The sequence below is a fragment of the Ursus arctos genome, unplaced genomic scaffold (genome assembly GCF_023065955.2).
Source record: "Ursus arctos isolate Adak ecotype North America unplaced genomic scaffold, UrsArc2.0 scaffold_3, whole genome shotgun sequence".
NCBI classification, from domain to species: Eukaryota; Metazoa; Chordata; class Mammalia; order Carnivora; family Ursidae; genus Ursus; species Ursus arctos.
Genome location: NW_026622985.1, coordinates 96835208 through 96856926, shown reverse-complemented (window position 1 = coordinate 96856926; position 21719 = coordinate 96835208). Strand labels below are relative to the sequence as shown.

At 45.3% G+C, this 21719-nt stretch overlaps 1 protein-coding gene across 2 annotated transcripts in view; it reads left to right on the top strand.

The window, feature by feature from the left end:
* Positions 1–1874: 1874 nt before the first annotated feature.
* The window catches only part of RHEB (Ras homolog, mTORC1 binding), a 41543-nt gene continuing 21698 nt past the window's right edge, over positions 1875–21719 (top strand). Inside the window, exon 1 of one of the 2 annotated variants that reach the window (XM_026479185.4) lies at positions 1875–2102. In XM_026479185.4, coding sequence (XP_026334970.1) covers positions 2051–2102 — 52 coding nt within the window. In that variant the 5' untranslated portion in view covers positions 1875–2050. Of the gene's footprint in view, positions 2103–10296; positions 10397–21719 lie in introns of those variants that run through there. The other variant, XM_026479186.4, reaches the window with a different exon arrangement.

The window sequence follows — 21719 nt, the reverse complement described above, 5'->3', positions numbered from 1 at the left end:
AGCGCAGTCGTTAAGCGTCTGCCTTCGGCTCAGGGCGTGATCCTGGCATTCCGGGATCGAGTCCCACATCGGGCTCCTCCGCTGGGAGCCTGCTTCTTCCTCTCCCACTCCCCCTGCTTGTGTTCCCTCTCTCTCTGGCTGTCTCTCTGTCACATAAATAAAATAAAATAAAATAAATCTTAAAAAAAAAATGATACATTTTCCTGGAGACACACATTTTAAGACCTGAAGTTTTTAAATATTTTAAATATAGAGTAGAATGCAAAAACCATTAAGACAAAACACAGAATTTCACAGATACTTCTCAGTTCCAGCTGGTTGTCTGGGACTTTAGTCTGTAGAGACCCCAGGATCTGAACACACACTTTCCCTCTCTTAGAAGCAGGTCAGCAGGATGGTGGAAGGATTCTGCCCTAATGCCAGTGTTCTAACTCAACAGGCGTATTTATGGGACAGTCACACCACTAAATCTTCATACCCAGGAATCCAATCCTGCCACTCCTCTGTGCTTCCTGGGAAAGGCAAAGGGCTGTGACCAGCAGGTGGGTTGTCCCAACACAGTCAAACAGCCTGAGGACAGTAGGGGACATTCGTAGGAGTAGCGAGAGTATCTGCCTCTTTAGCAACCACCAAGGGCAAGAAGATCAAGCGTGATGGAAGCCTCCCGGGCTGGAAAGGTCCCAAGCACATCCTCATTTCTCAGTCCTGACTTCCACCTTTATTTTCCGTGACCGAGGCCTCCAGCGCCGGCATCCCTTCCCCTACTCCAACATTGGTGCTCTTCACCACCAGCACTGGAAAAAGGGGTTGCCCCGTGTACTTTTTGTGGGAAGAACAGCGGCGTCCCCTTTCTGGAGGGGTCAGCCCGCACAGGAGAGCAAGTCCAGCAGACTTGAATCCCCCCTGCAAGGATGGTTCTGGAGCGTCCTCGGCCAGCGATGGCTGGTGTTTGACTTTGCCTACTGAATTAGCCACGCAGGTGTTGACAGGTAGGTATTTCCTGGGAGGTGTGCCGGGTTCGCCGGTGGCAGGGCTGAGACCAGAACTGGGGAGACACACACATATGTAGAGAAATGTGTAACATTTGGAATTAACGCATATTCCATTCTTCCCAGCATCCTACATCCAAGGATGACGCCTAGTAACCACCTTCAACCTCAATCCCAGATTTAGGAACTCTAAAGGAATGAAGGCGTTAAAGAATTAAAAACAAACAAACAAACAAAAAACCCACACAAACACCAGCAGCCAACCCACAAACCAGCCTGCAAGAGCTACGTGCCTCGCGCCTTTTAAGGGCTCTGTGGGCGCGAGTCCGCCAATCGCTTAACGTTCCGCCAATCACCACACTCCCCACAGTTTGCCCCGCCCCCCGCCCTGCTCTAACCAATCACTAGGGAGCTAGCTTCTCTCCGCCCCTCCCGCCCGCCCCCAACGCCTGAGACGTTGGAATCCTTCAAACTTCACTCGGCGCGCAACCGCGGGGTCGCAGCCGGAATTTATTTTTAGCTCTGGGCGAGCAGCCCCGCCCTCGGCTCCGCCTCCTAGCCGCCCCCAATCGGAGATGGAGTTTCCGTCGCGTCATCGCGCGGGCGGGCGGGAGCTATCCAATCAGCGCCCGGGAAGAACTGGCGTAATTAAACAGCGGCGGAAGAGGGTGGGAGGGTCATGACGCAGCGAGTTTTAGTCGTGACTTTTCCGGGGGCATCTTGGCGTCCTCTCTATTTCCCCTTAAAGTTAAACGTCGCCCGACGCACCCCCGTGCTTTTCGAGGGCGGGGGTGGCCGCCGCGGCGGGGAGGGCGGTGCTGACGCGAGTCGCGGCGGGGCCGGCGGCGGCGGTCACGTGGGCGTGTTTGGGGGCGGGGCCGCGCGGCGGTTCCGGGCGGTTGGGCGCGCGAGCAAGGAGCCCAGGCTGCCGCGCCTGCCCGCGCCCGCCTGCCCCGCCCCTGGATGCCGCTCTGCCCCGGCGCGGCCGCCGCCGATCGCAGCACAGGAGCCGCCGCCGCCGCGGTTGATGTGGTTGGCCCGGGGCTGAGGAGGCCGCCAAGATGCCGCAGTCCAAGTCCCGGAAGATCGCGATCCTGGGCTACCGGTCTGTGGGTGAGTGGCGGGCGCCGCGCGGCCTCCGCGCCCGGGCCCAGCCTCGCCTGGGCGCCGGGACGCGGCGGCCCGGCCAAGTTTGGGGTCGGCGCGGCCATGTGGCGGCCGCGCGTTTCGTAACCAGCCGCCCGCCGCCGCCACCTCCATTTTGAGCGGAGGCGGCGAGGCCGGGGCCCCGTGGGGCGGCGGCGGGGGGCGGCCTGGGCTCGGGAGGACGTGCCTGGGGAGGCCGCGGGCGGACGGGGAGGTCCGGCGTGGCCCGGGGCCGCCGAGCGGGCGGAGGGGTCTGCTCCCGGCCGGAACCGCCGCAGGGAGCAGTCGCACCTGTCTTCTCTCCACCTTTTTGCGGCTGGCTGTCGCGATCTTGCCAGCGGCCTTTCCTCCCCAAATTAAATAAAGTCCGGGGGATTTTAACAAAGGAAACAGCACCTTGGGTTTTTTCTATCCGTGGCGAAGTTCAGCGTTTTAAAGAAAACCAGGGACCTAAAGGACGTTTGGCTACGGAGGGCAAGTTTCCTACCGAAGAAACCCGAAAGAGCCCTCTTCGAAAGCCCCCTCGATGTGGCCAGCGACCGAAGTAGGAAGGCAGAGAAAATGAGATTTCTGATCTCTCTGTGTCCTATTTTTCTTCGGGAAAAAATAAGGTCAGGTACTTGTAACCGGGCTGTTGAAGTAATTCAGAAGTTTGCCGGGGTTTCCCCCCCACCCCCCCAAAGGTTGACATATATTTGAAACTGTTCGTGGCAGTCGCCTTTTTGCTGAACGGGGGTGGTCTGTGGTGGGGTCGGGGGTGGACGGGGTGCCGGAAGACGAGTGAGAAAACAGAACCGTTGAACTTAACCATGCTTCAGGGCGAGGCTTTATTGTCTTTGACAACCGGAAGGCTGGAGAAATTACGTTTATCTTTTCGTGTTGTTTTTAAGAAGTAACTGTCTAAGGAAAATGTGCACTTGATCTTGGGGGAGGGAGGTAAAAGCGAAGGTTTGGAGTCTATGGTGATTGCAGAAGGAGGCAACAATAACTGCCATAGGAAAGCTTGTAACTGCCTCCTACCCACTGATGAACTCCCCGAGTCCGCTTTCTCTTCTGCTTCCTCACCCCCGTTTTCCACCGCCGGTGCCAGGGTCTGTGCTCTTTGACCAAGATCAGCTACAGCATGCTTACTCATCCTTTTATCATCTCTCTCGTCAAAGTGCCGGGGGGGGGGGGGGTGGAGGAATCATAAGAATGGGGGGAAATCAAAGGCTGAGAGATGCTTGTGTAGAGATAGGGGGTGCCAAGAGTCAGAGGGATAACTCTTGTATGATGCAGTGCCAAATCATAGGTCTGTTTGTGGGGGAAGAATGGGTGAGGGCCTTAGCAGCTGCCGCTCTGAAGTAACCACGCATCACATGGAGGCTTTTAAAAATCACTAGCAGTCCACTCCCCAAATGCCCGTGTGGAACCGAACCTTTATTGGCAGACTGAATCACCCAGCCCTTGCTTCTCTCTTCTCTTTATTTCCTTGGCATTTTGAAGAGTGGGAAGAGGACATATCCTGGCTCGGGAGGGAGTTCTAACCAGATACATAGATGCACAGTGCTCACTAGTTGAGGATAGCAGTCTCTGAATAATTTGCAGGTGACCTCTACCTGGGCTACCTGTTTTAACTTGAGAGAATGTCCTAAAGGTACTGACTTACTCCTTGAAATTCTCCAGATGGTGATTCTAGTCTTCAGTAATAAGCAAGTCTAGTGTTTTATTGCGGTTTTGCTGAAGAAGTTCCTTATGTCCGATTGAGATCCATTCTATTTTGTTTTCCATCTAATCCTCATCCCCCTGAAGACCCAGATGTGACAGGTCACCCCTTCGCCTTCTGTTCACAAACATCTATTTTGGAATACTGTGCTCAGCTAGCCTCCAGTGAGGTACAAACTAAGTTCTGGTCCCTGTTCGCTGTGCCTTCCATATGTCATATTACTATATCCTACTTCAAGTGTAGTGATGATTAAAGTAAAAGGTATTTTGGAGAGTTTAAATTACTCCCAACCTTTGCCTTTGATTTTAACGTTGTTTACCTTTGTTAGGAACCAAGATACTTTGTGGTTTGTGGGCCTTTCGTTTTGCCAGCATCAAAAAAGGAAGTATTCCCCTGATGCTATGTACTAGCCGCTCTTCAGAGAATTACTCCGTATTTAGACTTAAGAAGAGTTTACGGACATGTTTACTTGCATGTGGTGCTATACGAGGGAAGTTTGAGTATATGTGTTTCTAGGTTGTTCTTTTGTGATGCTGAGCTGTGTGTCGTATTGACTGACGGTAAAGAGTGGTAGAAAAAGGGGCATCTGGCTGACCCCGTGGAGTGTGTGACTGTTGGGTCTCAGGGTTGTGAGTTTCAGGCCCTTGTTGGGTGTAGAGATTACTTAAAAGTAAAATCTTTTTGAAAAAGCCTCAGCTAGAAACCACACCTTTCTTAGAATTTTCTCTTGATTAAATATCTTATCTCAGCTTGACTAGTAGGGTACTTGTCATTGTGACTTATGTCACAAATTTTATTTTAAAAGTTTGCCTTTAGATAAAACTACTAAATGCTATGATTGTTTTACTTGGCTTTCAAATTTTGGATTTTTTTTTTTAAACACCGATAAAACTGCCACTGAGGAATGTATAATTCTCAGGTAAATCGTACAACCCTTTTTCCTGAAGTACTTTTCCTGTTATTTACAATGTTAAGCTTTTAAGGACACGTCACCTATAACGCAGTCTGGCTCTCTGGGAGTTCTTTGTATTAATTGTTTCACTGGTGGCAAATGTTTGAGCTCCCTTACATCCACTGTTTCTAATACAACAAGTAGTCCTCTGATAGGAGGTAACTAAACAAGTTAAAAATGTGTCGGGTAACGATCCTTGAATAAAATCTGGTACATCCTTCGCTGGAATCTTCTGCAGAGGGCTTTGATAATCTAGTTTATCCTCAGGCTATAATCAAAAAAAATTTTGTCCTATAAAAGTCTCTGAGATTAACAAAAGGGAGAGGATTGGGGCACCTGGGTAGCGCAGTTGTTAAGCGTCTGCCTTCAGCTCAGGGCGTGATCCCCGCGTTCTGGGATCCAGCCCCACATCAGGCTTCTCTGCTAGGAGCCTGCTTCTTCCTCTCCCACTCCCCCTGCTTGTGTTCCCTCTCTCGCTTGCTGGCTCTCTCTGTTAAATAAATAAAATCATAAAAAAAAAAAAAAAAAGGGAGAGGATCACAGGAATGTGAAAGATCATAAAAGAGAAAATGAAATAACTCTGTGGTTTGGTAAAAGACAATTCAAAAGTAACTCAAATTATTACCTTGTCAAAGTGTTTTAGGTAGTAAAAAAGGTGCACCTTTTAGTTGGATACTTCATAGGGAAAAATGTCATTAAATTTGTTCCCAATAAAATACAATCCAGTTGTATTCTGATTTACTGTCTTTTTAAATTACTGTATCCTTTCCTGACACATTCCATTGAAAATGCTGAAGGTGGAACATTAGCCTGTGAAGTTGTGTGTTCAGGCACTCAGTAACATTTTGGTTGTGCACCTGTGGGTAGGGTAGTCCTGTAGTGGCCACCTTGTGTTGAAGATTGAAATTAACTTTGGGGGGGGTGTTCATTTGTTCTGTACAAGACGATAGTCAGACTTGGATTTGTGATTGATACTTCAGTGCCAAATGTTACTTTGATGTCCAAGTGGGTTATATCTATCCATAATAACCTTCATCACCCCAAAAAGAAACTCTGTACCTGTTAACACACTCCCCCACTCACCCCTGCCCCTGGCATCCACCTGCTTTCTCTTTCTGTGAAATTACCTACTCTGGACATTTCCTGTAAATGGAAGCATACACACGTGGTCTTTTGTGATGAGCCTCTTTTATTTAACATGAATATTTTCAAGGTTCATCCATGTTGTATAGCGTATACCAGTAATTCCCTTTTGTTGCCAAGTGATTCTCTGTTATTTGAATATGCCACATTTTATTTATACATTTGTCAATTGATGGACATGTGGTGGTTTCTACATTTTGGCTATTATGAATAATGCTGTTATGACCATTCCTATACAAATTTTTGTGTAGACATATGTTTCCATTTCCCTTGGGTGTATTCCTAGGAGTGGAATTGCTGGGTCATTATGTATAACTTTTTTTTTTAATATAATTAACTGCATTGTTTTAAATATTTTATTTATATATTTGACAGAGCACAGCAGGGAGAGCAGCAGGCAGAGGGAGAGGGAGAAGCAGGCTCACGGAGCAGGGAGCCCTACACAGGGATCTATCCCAGAACCCTGGGATCGTGACCTGAGCCGAAGGCAGACCCCTAACGACTGAGCCACCCAGGCGCCCCTATTTTTTTTTTTTTTTTAAGATTTTATTCATTAGAGAGAGAGAGTGAGTGTGTGTGCATGCACACTCGCATGCAAGCAGGGGGAGGGGCAGAGGGGGAAGGATGAGGAGACTCCCAGCTGAGCAGGGAGCCCAACGTGGAGCCCGATCCCAGGACTCCAAGATCGTGACCCGAGCCAAAGACAGACCCTTAACTCCCTGAGCCACCCAGGTGCCGTGTGTGTAACATTTAGAGGAACTGCTGTGTTTTCCACAGCAGCTGTGCCATTTTACATTCCCACCAATTGAATGTTGGTTTCAATTTCTTTACGTCCTTGTCAACACTTGTGGTTGTCTCTTTTATTTTAGCCGTGCTTATGGGTGTGAAGTGGTATCACATGAGATTTGTACATGATGTCTTCCATTCTGTGGGGTTGTCTTTCCACTTTCTTGATGATGTCCTTTGAAGCAAAAGTTCTCAATTTTGACAAAGTCCAGTTTTATTTTTTCTTTGGTGACCTGTGCTTTTGGTGTCATGTCTAAGTAACCGTTGCCTGATCCAAAGCCATGGAGATTTACTACTATGTTTTCTTTTAAGTGTTTTATCATTTTAACTTTGACATATTTGATCTATGATCTACTCAGTTAATTTTGTATATGGTAGGAGATGGGGGTACAACTTTATTCTTTTGCATGTGGATATCAAGTTGTCCTGGCACCTTTTATTAAAGACCATTCTTACTGGATTATCTTGACATCCTTGTCAAAAACCAGGTGACCATAATAAATGTTAGAGTTTGTTCCTGGATTCTGTTCCTTTGACCTTTATGTCTGTCTTTAATGCCAGTTATCACACTATCTTGATTGTTGTAGTTTTATAGTAAACTTCAAAATAGGGAAGTGTCAGTCTTTATACTCTATACTTTTTCAAGATTGTTTTGCCTATTATGAATCCCTTGTGTTTCCATATGAATCTTAGGTCCAGCTTGTCAGCTCCTGAAAAAAAAAAAAAAAAGCCCACTAAGATTTTGACAGGATGTTTTATAGTTTTGCAATTATCTTTAAATGTCTGATTTTGAAACCAGCTGAATTCTCATATCTGTTTCTAAATTCATTCCATTGCAATGTGTTATTTTAACGCAGCATGTGAAGGAAATCCAGCCTTGCAAAGATACCTTGTTGGGAAAGAGAGGAGTATTTTTTTTCTCAAGGTTTTATTTATTTATTAGCTTACACGCATGAGTGGGGGGAGGGGCAAAGGGAGCGGGAGAAGCAGACTCCCCACTGAGCGGGGATGTGGGGCTTGATCCCAGGACCCCGAGATCACCATCCGAGGAAAGTCAGATGCTTAACCAACCGAGTTACCCAGGCACCCAGGAGTATTTTAATACCTTTTTCAGGTAATTGTTTATGTTCTTTGATACTTGCCAGAACTCCGTAGGTGTTGGTGGTGGTTTCAGCTCCATAGGTGGTTAGTTGTAATATGCAACCTGAAATCATGTGGAAGAATTTTTTCTACTCTGTTACACTGAATTCCATTGCTTTATTTTGCACTTTGGATGTGTCTTCTACCCGTGACTGATCTTGTAACGTCATATCTTGGTTATTTCAAAAAGAATGGTTCACTGTTATGCAAATCCTTCCACATTTTGATACATTTCAACATACAGACTTTTTTTTTTTAAGATTTATTTGAGAGAAAGAGAGTACTCCTGTGAGCCAGGGAAGGGGCAGCAGGAGAGAGAGGCTCTCAAGCAGACTCCCCACAGAGCAGAGCCTGACCCGACCAGGAGCTCCATCCCAGGACCCCGAGATCATGACCTGAGCCAAAACCAAGAGTTGGATGCTTAACCGACTGAGCCACCCAGGCCGCCCCAGCATACAAACTTCTTAATCACGTTTTTTAATATCACCATCAGTCTCTTTAGGAAAAAAAATGTAAATATTGGGAAGCTTTAATTAAGCTTACTGTGAGTGATGCAAGTTCTCCAAAATTCTGATTTCCTCCTAAGGGTTTGAATTGGCTCATTGGCAAAGTGCTACCAGCTTTACTTGAAGTGACAGTCTCATTTCTTTCATTTCAAGAAGATGCCTGCCGAATACAAACTATTTGAAATAATGATCGTTTGTTGGTCATTCTTGCAAGTAAAAATGCAGTTCTGTGATAAAAGTGGCTATTTTCAGATCACTTCACAAACAGTGGCGCACGTGCTTTTTTCTTCAAGACAGCCATCACACTTCAGGATGTGGGAGCGCTTTGTGTATACATCTCATTTGGTCACACGATATTAAAAAGGCATGCTTAAGGGTCAAGATAAAATTAATCATTTTTACTGCTTCCTCAAGGAAGTAAAAATAGTTTGGTGTGTTTTTTTGTTTTGTTTTTTTTTTACTGCGGGTCATGGTCATGAAGACTACACGGCTTTCCACTACAGTGTGTAATCACTGTCTTGATCCGTGCTAAAGGGTACCAAGCCAGCATTGCTTTTGCACCATTAGTGCAAATATGGACATAGTGGGAAAGGCAAATAATAGCTTGGTATTGTGGTAGAAATAGTTTTGACCTCATGAGCCCCCTGAAAAGGTCTCAAGGGCCCCCCAGAGTGTCTCTGGCTACACTCTGAGACTCATTGAGTCGTGGTGTGCAGAACCTTGCTAGACTGCTACTTGCTCTTGTGCAGAATTGAATCAAGAGTGGCTGCATCCTGGATGCTACTCAAGGGGCCTGGTCACCACGGTCTTGGAGGAGCCTTCCAGAAGAGGCCCTGTCGCCTCATAGGAGAGAGGGATGGTGAGGCAGGAAGGAGCTTGCATGCTTGGGAACTGAAGGAGGCAGGGTGACTAGCAGAGAACGTGGTGGGAGGAGGAAATGAAGGTGGAGGTGGTCAGGGGCTGCAGATGAGGCAGGGCCTTGCAGGAACTTCAAGAGACCGTTCCTTCTGAGTAGTGAGCAGTGGGTTACTAAGAGTATGGGGAGACTTAAGGTACCTAAAGCCAGTTGGCGTGGCCTCTGATTGTGGTGCAGTTTGGGGTGAGTGTCATTTTTTGATCTGGTGATGGTGAGGCTCCCAGAGATTAGTAAAAATTGCCATGGATGGCAGCATATCAGGATTTGTATGCTAATAACACGGTTTTCCAATATAAGCATGAGAATTGGGGTGCAGGGGGGTACTTAAGTACCAACAGCAACATTATCACAAAATCAGAAACAGCCATCTCTACCTGTGATTATGAAGTCAGAAATATACAACACTCTTCTTACTTGAAGGTCTAAAATAAGGAGTTAACTTTAATATTGTCCATGAGTGGATCGTAGTTAGTTATTTGAATAAGTCAGAACTGAACTTGGACATGATTCTGTAAGTTAAACCATTATCAGGTCTTGAGTGATCACCCTTGAGAGAACCTTTATTCTTAGTTCTGGAACTGTTTATCATGAAGTACCAAAGTAAGCCTTAAGTGATACAGTCCTCACAGTCTGTCTTAACCATGTACCTGTCACAGTGCAAACTGCTTTATCATGAATTGCTTGCTTGATTTAGAAATATCATTTAATATATCAAAACAGAGGTCCTGGAATGCTGCTTTAGTCTTTTTAATATTCTTAAAGGTATATTGGGCCTCTGATAAGAAAAAAGAGTTCCGTATAGGACATTGGAATCTGAAGTCTACATTGAGATTAATTTAGAACAGAGGCGCTAGAAGCAAAAGTCTGGCGCTCTGTGGGCAAGGGAAAGGAGGGCAGTTTGAGGACCCTAATAAAATGAACTCCCTCATGTTCTCGGTTGGTTGGTGTCCCCCTTCCCTCCCTGTTCCCCCTCCCTCATTTCTCTTTGTTGTGCTTACTTGCTTGCAGAAAGACTTCTCAGGGACTCTTGAAACAGAAATTGGTGTTTTAACAAGATATGTGATCCTGCTTCTTGCAAGATCAAAAGTTGAATGTTACAACTACAGCATCACGGTAAATAATTTGTGCATGTGGAGATGAAAACATCGGCTCCTACAGTTAATGTAGTTTGATGAAACGAAATGCTTTTCTAAGACTTGTATCAGATATAAATGCATCCAGCTGACATTTTGCTGGTTTTGAAAAATAAATCACATTTAGAATTTATTTTAAAGAGAATATTTTAAAATATAGGTTTTTCTTACTCTTTTTTCTTTTTTTTAAGATTTTATTTATTTGAGAGGGAGAGAGCGCATGTGCAAGAGCAAAAACGGAGGAGGGAGAAGCAGGCTCCCCACTGAACAGGGAGCCTGGACATGGGGCTCAATCCCAGGACACTAGGATCATGACCTGAGCCGAAGGCAGACGCTTAACCCACTGAGCCACCCAAGCACCCTGGTTCTTTTTATTATTGTCCATGACTTGTTATAGGTACTTGAGTAAAAAGTGTAAGTGGTAAAATCCAACCACAGTGGCTAACATCAAGGGGGGAGGAGGGCTCAAGGTGACCTTGGCAAACTGGACGCACCAAGGTAAAATGTGACACTCTGTGGCTGGAGGGGAAGTGAGAAAACACTGGAATCTCCGATCCACATGCTAGACAAGAACTATATGTGGTAGGCGAATCTCTGACCAGGCTTGTGTGGCCTGGAGTATGCCAGGGGGCTGGAATGCCTGACCGGAGACATGAGAGCTCTGCGAACGAAGTTTGGGCTGGAACGTTACTGAGATGGCTCCTGGAGGAAAGGACAGCCAGAAATGTAAAGTCTTGGAGCGCCTGAATGGTGCCGTCGGTTGTGCTGCCAACTCTTGGGTTCAGCTCAGGTCATAATCCCGGGGTCCTGGGATTGAGCCCCCATGTCTGGCTCAGCACTCAGTGCGGAGTCTGCTTCAGCATTCTCTCTCTCTCTCTCCCCACTCCCCCGCTCATGTGCACATACTCTCTCTCTCAAATAAATAAATCTTTTTAAAAAAGAAAGAAACGTACAGTCTTAGGCTTATGTTTCAGAAGAGGTCTCCTGAGTGCGTACAGGTTGAGGACCTGGGTTAATTTTCTGGGCATTTTAGTTAACCGGCACTCACTCTGAACCACACGTAGAGCAGTGTCTCCAGTGCTGGGTGTCACGTGTTGAGGAGCATTGCCAACTTAGAGGAGTGGTTCTTGGAGGTCATGAGCTTTCCCTGAAATCATGGGCCTATTTTCTGGGGAAAGAGTTGGCTTCTGTCAGCTCTCCAAAGGACTTCAGTCCCCCAGAAGATTGAACTGCTAAAATGACGGCTTGTAGAGGACACTGTGTGGATTAGGTGTCATATGTTATTTAGATAGGCGTTCATTAAATGTTCAGATCAGTCACTACTGTATGCCAGACAGTGTGTGCTTAGTCACAGAGGCAAAGGCGGTCCTGATCCCTGCCCAGGGAGCTTCATCTAGTGAGGGAGTCACAGGAGACAGTACTGCTACTACTAATATGGTGGTTTTTAAAGCATTAGCGGTATGGGCACCCTTAAACTCTGTGAGGTAGGGGGGATGATGATGATGATGATGATGCCTGTTTTGCAGATGAGGAAACTGAGCAATAAAAACGTTAAATGGTTTGCCCAAGGTCAGACATTAAGTAGCTGAGCCAGGATCTGAATTTAAGCCATAGTCTGGAGCCAGCACTCTCATTGGGCCACTACACAGATGATTATTTAAATACAGTTGGGATAAATGAGAGAAATCATGGAGGGGAGAGCTCCTGTAACCATGGGTGGGGGTAGAGAACGATCCCTAAAGAACTGTTGTTAAAGCTGGAGTTAGTCAGGCAGAGGGTGGGGGTGAGTGGGGTAGGGGAAGAAGGGCAGAGCCTTCCAGTCAAAAGGAGCGGCATATGCAAAGCTCCCAAAGGATGAGTGGGAGCCTGGCACAGTGTGGCTGACCGAGGAATGGTGAATGAGGCTGAGAAGAGTACGATGTGAGTGGGCAGGGAGGGATTTATCTGTGTGCCGACTGTCTATCAAGAACAGCCTTGTAGGGGCGCCTGGGTGGCACAGTGGTTGGGCGTCTGCCTTCGGCTCAGGGCGTGATCCCGGCGTTGTGGGATCGAGCCCCACATCAGGCTCCTCCGCTATGAGCCTGCTTCTTCCTCTCCCACTCCCCCTGCTTGTGTTCCCTCCCTCGCTGGCTGTCTCTATCTCTGTCAAATAAATAAATAAAGTCTAAAAAAAAAAAAAAAAACAAACCAGCCTTGTAGGCCTTGTGAAAGTTTTAGACTTTTCCCTAGAAACAGAGGAAAGTCAGTGACGAGTTTTAAGCAACAGATAAGATGATCATCTACGCCAGGACTGACAAACTTTTTCTGTAAATATATTGTAAATATATGTATTATATACTGTATTGTTGCAGTAAAGTAGGCTAGAGGAAAGAAAATGTTACTGAGAAAATCTTAAGAGAAAATACATGTATAGTACTATCGTGTGTTTTATCAGGAAAAATCTGCATGTAAGTGGACCTGGGTGTAGTTGAAACCCGTGTTGTTTCAAGAGTCACTGCGCTCCTGCCTTTTGCAGCAAGCAAGCCGCTGTAGACAGCACATCCGTGAGTGTAGCTGTGTGCGGATAAAACCTTATTGACAGACACTGACATTTGAATTTCATCTAATTTTCATACCATGAAATATCATTGATTTTTTTTTTTTTCAACCAGTTGAAAATGTAAATGCCACTTGTAGTTCCCAGGCTGTACAAAACCAGACTGTGGCCCACGTTTGGCCCCTGGTCTGTAGTTGCTGATTCTCCTGTTCTGTATCCTCAGGAAGATCCCTCCCGCTGCCCCCTGAGGTGGATGGGCAGTCAGGGAACGGAAGTGCCAGGACCAGCCACGTACTGACGTTCACCAGCCAAGGTGTCAGGGACTGGTGTAGGACGGGCAGGATGAGGAGGCAGAGTTGAGAAGTGACGAGGAGGGACTTGCCAAGACTGTGGTGTGGGAGATGTTAAGGATACCCTTCAGGCGGTTCGGCTCGCGGGGGGGCCCTGAGTGGGTAAGGGTGCCGTTGGCTAAAGGGAGGAAGGGTAGACCAGGATTTGGCGGTGGACCACAGTCATTTATGTACCTGCCAGATCGGCACACTCACCTTGCTTTCTGGCTACAGAGGCGCTAGCAGGGACCCACACAGTTCCCGTGGTCCTAGAGCTAGGTGGCTGTCCCTGCGTTTGGGACTCTGAGGGTATGCTGCTCCTGCGTCCCCCTGTCGCCTGAGGGTGTGCCCAAACACACCTTCCTGCTGTGGCATTGTTTCCCTGCTGCCTTGGAAACAGGAGGTTGCGAGACCCACTTGGCCACACACACTCACACTGCTCACCCCGCCAGGCAGGGTGCTGAGGGTTCATGTCCATCTACAAGGACGTTCCTTGCTTTGGGGAGACTGGGAGCCGGGCTTCATCTCTAGACTTTTCTGGGTTGTTTTGTTTTTGTTTTTAAGTAGGCTCCATGTCCAGTGTGGAGCCCAATGCAGGGCTTGAACTCACAACCCTGAGATCAAGACCTGAGCTGAAATCAAGAGTCAGACTCTTAACTGACTGAGCCACCCAGGTGCCCCTAGACTTCTTCATTCTAAGTAACTGCTACCAAAATGTGTGAAATGTGTTTTTATAAAATGTTGTCTTAATCCAACCATGTTTCCACATGACTATTAAACAAAAAAATTGGACTATACACAAAATGGACATAGCTTCCATTTCTTAAACTTCTGTGGAAATCTTTTTGGTAGGCAGCTAAGTGTATACACGTAGGCTGTTCCTGTACCCTTAAACCATGGTGTAAAGTAGCATTGTCCAACAGAAATATAACGCAAGCCACATAGGGAATTTAAAATTGTCAGTAACCACGTTAAGCAAGTAAGAAATAGTTGAAATAATTTAAGTATATATTTAATTTAGCCCACTATGTCCAGAATATTATTTCAATATATATTGAATATTTTTGATGTTTGTTACTTTTTTATGGTAAGCTTTTGAAATCTTCTGTGTGTTTTATACTACGCATGACACGTCTCAGGACCAACCATGTTTCGAGTGTCCACTGCCCACTGGCTCCCCACTGTGGGACAGCACAGGAATAGGGAGGAATGAATTGGTGCTCATAAATGGATCATTGTAGATTCTTAAAGGCCTTTTGAGGAAATAATTTTTATAAATAACCACTCGTGCTGATGAATGTCTCATTTCATTTTCCTAGTGTTTTTATTACTAGTTTTGATGAGTCTTGAACTTCATGCTCTCTATATATTAAAGATTGTGTTATAATTTGAGAATTTATCTCGTTTGCTTTTCTCTAGCTCTTTTCCTCCCTGAACCCCAGCCTTCTCCCCAGTTTTGGCCACATACGTAGCAAAATTTATTCTTCATTGTTGCCAAACATTGAATTTCCTGCAGTTTATCAGGTCTGTCCCTGCCTTCCAGCTCGGCCGTATCTCTGAATCATCCCACGGAAATGGATCTCCTGTTTTAAAACTCTTGAGGGAAATAGTTCCATAGCCTTTCTTGGCAGAATTTTGTTTTTCTTTCAGTTTAGTAACCCTGACGGTTAATAAAAGTCTTCATTTATGTAGCTCAAATCTTTATGTTTTAATATAAACTTCTTTCTCGTATTCTCCTCAGTGGTGTACGTCTGATAGCATCATGCTTGGCGATAGTAAGCACCCGGGAAGTATTTGAATGACTAATAATTTTATGAACCAGTTTTGCTTGTTCATTCTGTCTTGTATTTGTCGTAATAATAAGTGCACCTTGGTTTTTTTCTCACCTAGCATCTATTTTTAAAAATCGGGAAGGGGGTATGAGAAAGAATGAGATGATGTCAGCCCTGGTTAATTCATAGGAACAAATGAGATAATTCATATGAAAATGTTTTACAAACTCTTAAAACGGTGTCTGGCTTGTAGGTTCTAGTGAACCTATGTGCCTTCCTCTGACTGATGGAGATGCTGTAGGGACGGGCATGTGTAGTAGAATCACGGCAGACACGACACACGAGCTTTTATGCACCACCTTTTTCAATTAGAATGGTGAGGTAAGTGTACTTTTTAAAAGGCTTCCTTGGTGACCCTGATGTATATGCATATCACCCCACCCCCTCAAAAAAAACAACCACCTGCCATTGACAGAGAACCACACATTTTTTACTGAAGTGGGGGCGGTGCTTTAGTAAGCCTCTAATTGGCATCGTGTATCACGTAAGGAACAGGTTGTTGAACCTTCATACAGTTCATTGTTATTCTAGCCCTTTTAATAATGATGATATGTTCAGGTTGCAGTCCATTTATAACCCCAGGTGATTCTGCAGTCTTTCTGCTGCTTGCAGACTGAGTTGTTTTACTGATGTCCTTTCTATTGGTGGTTCCCAGAGAAACACCTTCCTGGTGTTCATGCCCTGTCCCTCGGACACTCTAGAATCAGCAGAATGCTGCAGAGATGACGATGGGCCAGTACCAGCTTTACTCCTTAAGAAATCAGCGTCCTCCCCTTCTGTGTTCTCTGGAGCTACAAGTAACATGTGGGCGTACTAGGCGAGGAGGACATGTGGAAGGTGGCAGGCCCCCCAGCCCCCCACCAGGGAGTGACTGCCAGACCAGCAGAGGGCGCAGCTGAGCCCAGCCCGGGTTGTCAAACTCGAGAACGGATTCCGTGGCTGTTGGTATTAGCCGCTAAGTTTTGGGGTGGTCTGTTCTGCAGTGGTGGTTGACTGAGCAGTTGGTAATTTACTGCTGGGGGGGGTGTATTTTTAAACTTAATGATTTCTTTATCGTGTTTTTTTTTTTTTTAAGTAATGTCTACACCCAGGGTGAGGCTTGAACCGAAAATCCCCCGAGATCAAGTCACACGCTCCACCAACTGAGCCAGCCAGGCTCCCCGTCATGTTATTTTGAGGCTTTAGCTGAAGTAGTTGTTAGTATATGTCATTTTCTTAGATTACAGATAAATGCATTCAATAATTACGTCTAATAAATTATTCTCCCAAGCTGATTCTTTTAGTCTTAAGATCGGTTGATAATATTACTACTAATAGGGACATTTAGTGAGGACTTCGTACCAGCTATTCCACGCGTATTTTCATTTACACCTCACAGCCATCTGTAAGGTAGGTGCTGTTATTACCTCCAGCTTACAAACAAGGAGACAGACTCAGGAAAACTGCCTGCGGTGACGTAGCTAATCACCATCCTGTTCTGCTCAGTGAGAAATAGTAAATGTCTTTCTCCTTTTTCTACTTTTTTTTAATCAGTTTTTATTGATGTATAATTTACATATAACAAAGTATGCATTTTAAGTGTAAAGTTACATGAGTTTTGATAGATTTATTCACCTGGGCAACCGTTACTCCAAAATACAAAACACTTCTGTCATCCCAAAACGTTCCCTCATACCCCACCCCCACTCCCAGGCAACCATCGATCTGCTTCCTGTCACCATGGATTAGCTTTTCTTGTTCTGCAGTTTCATATAAATGGAACCGTACAGTGAAGACTCTTTGGCTCCTTTCAAAAAGCGTGATGTTTTTGAGATTCATCCGGTTGTCACATGTGTATGTAGTTCCTTTTTACCGCTGAGTAGTATTCCATCATATGGCCGTGTCATGGTCTCTTTCTCCTGTCATCTGTTGCTTGTTTCCGGTATTTAACTACTAAGAATAAAGCTGTGAGAAGCATTTCTTACGTCTTTGTGGACATGTGATCAGTTTTCTTTGGTAAATAGCTAGGAGTGGGGTTGCACAGGCCACATATATGTTAAGTGTATAGTTTTGTTGGAAACTACCAAACTGTTTCCTGATACATTTGTACCATTTTACACTCCCACCAGCAACAAATGAGAGTTCCATCCTTACTGATGCTCAGGGCCTCGAACTTTCTAACTTCAGCCATGCTAATGTGTAGGTCGTGGTTTTATTTGAATTGTCCCAGTGACTAGGGAGGTTGAGCATCTTTTCATTTACCTATTGGTAATTCATAGATCTCTTGTGAAGTGTCTGTTCAAGTCTTTGCCTAGTTTATTGGGTTCCTTTTGAGTTCTTTTGAATAACAGACACAGAAAGTAGCTCAGTGATTCTGGGGGGCGGGGGGGCACCCACCAGAATGGAAGTGACGGATGACAAGTATGGGGTTCCTTTTTGGAGTGATGAAAATGTTCTGAAATTGGTTGTGGTGACGATGGCACAGCCATGTCAATATGCTAAAAACTTAATTGTGCTCTTTAAGTGGTTAAAGTATATAGTATATGAATTCTATCATAATAAAGTTGTTTAAAATTGAAAGACAAAAGAAGGGTATTCATTTTCAGGGGTGGCTGCAACAGGACACCACAAATGGAGGGGGAACAGACCTTTATCATCTCACAGCTGTGGGGTCAGAAGTCTGAAATCAAGGGTGGACAGGGCCCTGCTCCCTCGGAAGGTGCTCTGGAGGGTCTGTTCCAGGCCTTTCTCCTTGGCTGGTACGGATTTCGGTGTTTCAGAGGCACCGTTAATCAACCACTTGGGATGGCATAAAGCAGTAGAAGCTGAGAACGTGTTCATAGCTATTTCAGGAGGAGAATTTAGAGGAGACTGGGAGGGAATGGGATTCAGAACACAAAAGGCCAGAATAGCATTTGTGGAAAGAAGAGGTGGTCACACGGGTGCCCTCTGAGGTTAGGCACCACTTCACAAGTGCCCTGGCTCATCTTAAATATTCTTGAAGTACTTACGATCTGAGCTGCTGGAAGGGACGTTCTGGAGGTTGGAAGAGAAAAGTGACTTTGAATGATCAGTTAAATTTGAATTTATTTCCCACAGACAATGCTGCTTCAGCTTTAGTGCGCAGCCAAACGGGGCTGGAGCTTGTTAGTCCTCCCAGGAGGTTTGGTTGGGGCTCAAGAATTTACATTTGTAGGGGCGCCTGGGTGGCGCAGTCGTTAAGCGTCTGCCTTTAGCTCAGGGCGTGATCCCAGCGTTCTGGGATTGAGCCCCACGTCAGGTTCCCTGATCCACTGGGAGCCTGCTTCTTCCTCTCCCACTTCCCCTGCTTGTGCTCCCTCTCTCTCTGGCTGTCCTCTCTCTGTCAAATAAATAAATAAAATCTTTAAAAAAAAATTTTTTTTTTTTTTTGCATTTGTAATAGGTTACCTGGGATGCTGCTGGCACCACATTTACACTACTCCTGCAGGAGGAGAGAGGGCTCCAGAGAGGATTCCTGAGGCCTTGGCACAGCCAGGGGGAAGGCGGAAAGAGCATAGATTGAGAATAGTTGTTAACCGACATGATTGCAGAATTTCCCTGCAGCTGAGCTCGACAGGCTCACCAAAAGGCAAATGATTAGATTAAGATCAGAGGGTTTTTCAAGGAGCCCAGAGAAAGGAAATTGGAGGGTAGACAAGATAGTAGCGGACGGTGATTTATCTTGGGGCTTAAAGTGATGGGCAAGGAAGTGAAGCGTGGTGAAGATCGGAGGTTCAGGATGTGGTCATTTAGAGTAGTGTCTTTCTGACCTTTGTGACTGCAGCCTGCGGTGAGAAACCTATTTTACATTGTGACCCAGTCGTGTATGTTTGACTGAAAGAAAAGTTTCAGAACTTTATTATTTGCCGTCCACTCTGGTGTTCTCTTTCTTTAAAAACAGTACTGATCATAGCTCGGTATATTAATATCATGACCTGGTGGGTTACAGCCCCTGATTTGAAAACATTGCTTCCAGAGATGTCCTGGACAGGAGTCAGAAAGTGAGGGCGCTGGGAGAGTACGCCGTCCTGCTTGTGATTGGTAATGAGGGGGGTTGCAGGCGTTGGAGGTGGAGTCGTCTGGGAGGGGTGACCAGCCAGTGTTCCACGGTACGCACACGAGGTGGCATGGAGATAATTATTGGTGGCAATGCCAGTGAAGCTTTGAGGCTAGACTGTTAGCTTATACATGCGGACAGCAGGGTCCTGTAAGGTGATGTTAAGAACTTGAGGTGAAAACGAAAGCAGTCCTCAGAATGGATTGTGTCCCAGATACATTACATTGTTCCCACTGGACCCTTGTGCCAAATGACTTGACAGACCAGTTGGTAGATTGAAACCTACTCCTTCCTATTATGTACCAATGAACAAGTAACCTGTCGGCTGTTCCATAGAATGCTGGTGGGGGAGGGAGGGGGAGGGAATATATAAAAGTAGTGGGTTTTTTAAGGTGAATAATCATGAAAAGTAGTTCAGAATTCATCTGGAAGCTCTTAAGACGTTTTACATACAGTGCCTATTTTGCAGTAATCAGTCAACAACCCTGCAGCTGTATCTTCTGTAGTGAAAATGCTGGGTGAACAAACTTATCCTTGGCAAGAAATACATAAATCCTCGGGGCGCCTGGGGGGCTCAGTTGGTGCAGCGTCTGCCTTCGGCTCAGGTCATCATCCCAGGGTCCTGGGATCGAGCCCCGCATCAGGCTCCCTGCTCAGCGGGAAGCCTGCTTCTCCCTCTCCCTCTGCCTCTCTCTCCTCCCTCCTGCTCTGCTTGCTCTCATGCTCACTCTCCCTCTCTCTCTCAAATAAATAAAACCTTTAAAAAAAAAAAAGAAATACATAAATCCTGTGTTTACCTGGTAGAAGTTTAGAAGAAACTTATTCAAAAATAATCTGTAGGATATTTTTGAAGTTGTTTTTTAGTGTGGCAGAAGAATATTTGGAAGGTAGTTGTGGGATGTTGGGATATATTGTTTTCACGCCTTTTTGGTACTATGTTATTGTCATAAAAGGAGTGATCCGTGCCCTTCTTTGTGTTGATAACACACATCTGGGTAGGTGATGCCTTTCAGTTTATTTCAAATCACTCCTGTGTTGTTTCATCATTTCTCCAGAGAGCCCATCAGGAATTTGAGGTCCTCCTCAGGATGTACAAATTTGAGCCCACTGAGAGAGAGCATGAAACATCTTCAGGAAATAACTAGTGTTTCAGAATCTGAATTTGATAAATGCAAAAGCCAGAGTAAATGTGTGACGTTATAACAAGGGGGCGATGTTAGAGATAATCCAGTAAAGAACATCATTTGTACAAAGCAGTGCCTCTTGTAGCTGCAAGCACACTGCACAGAAGCTTGACCTAAGAGCCGAGCTGCTGCTTTAGAGGACAGCCGTGTCCCTGAAAGCCAGAAATTGCTGGAGCCAGGACGGAGAACATGATGAGCAGTGGGATTTGTTTACTAAGATTAATATGAAAATTTCAACACTAGTTGTTTAATAATTCTACTTTTTAATGGAAACAGCAAAAAACCCGCTGTGTCATGTTAGCAAATGTAGTCTTCCTGTCCCTTCTTAATTTAAATAATTAATGATCTCCCCTTAGGGGAGAGAACCGAGGAGGAGAGACCCAGGGGAGGCTTAAGCTTTTCTGCAGTCCTGCTTCTGCTAATGGATAGTCCCCTTCTCCCAGGACCAAACTGATTGAGAAAGCCAGTTTGCTCCCTACAGACTAGAGTTTTAAATTCGGGTGTCCCAGTTACTCGTGAAGATGAGAGTTTGCTGTCAACCTGTATTGTGATTTGGGTTGGACTACACTGTCTGCTTGTGCCGGAATGATTCTTTGCGTTTTTCAAGTCAGATGTTAGTTGAGCCTGTCAGATAATTTCTGCCCTTCATGGTGCAAACAAGGAACTCTTTGGATATGTACCAATGATTATATTTTTAAAATGTGGTCCACTTGTTCATCTAAAACTCCATTGTTGCTCTAATCTCATGCAATCTTATTTAATGTAACTTTCTTCAGTTTCCTGTGGTAACGCCTGAGGTTCCTGTCCCCCATCCCTTCATTCCTGCAGTAAGGCCCTCGACAGCTATGTATCCTGCCTTCCTCTTGGGGGGCTTATCACGTATACCATACTAACCCCTTTCTTTCACTATTTTTAATCTGGTTCTACTTTGGAAAAAGTGTAAAAATCCTTTTAATCCATTGTAACTCTTGCCCGTTTATCTTAAGAAAAAATTACCTTCTGCTTTCTTCCTTCCTTCTTTCCATTTACAAGCCGGAAAATCCCCAGTAGCCTACAGAAGGGTTTCAGAAGCCCACCAGAGTGTGTAGAAGTACTCTTCAGAAGTCCAAAAGAAGTTTCTTCTCTCTTTTTTCTTTCTAATTAAATTTCTTTTGCTTTAAGCCATAGCATTCAATGTAAATAAGAATTTTCTTATTCCTTTAACTTTTTCAGTTGTGCTAATGACTTAATAGAAGTTTTTTTTTCTTTGCTGTTTCATTTCATAAAATAGTTTTGCTGTATTTTAAGCTAAATGCTCCTTATGAGCTAGCTTAGATAACATGATTCCTTTTGAACATAATCCCTTAGCAATGTGTGTGCTCCTGG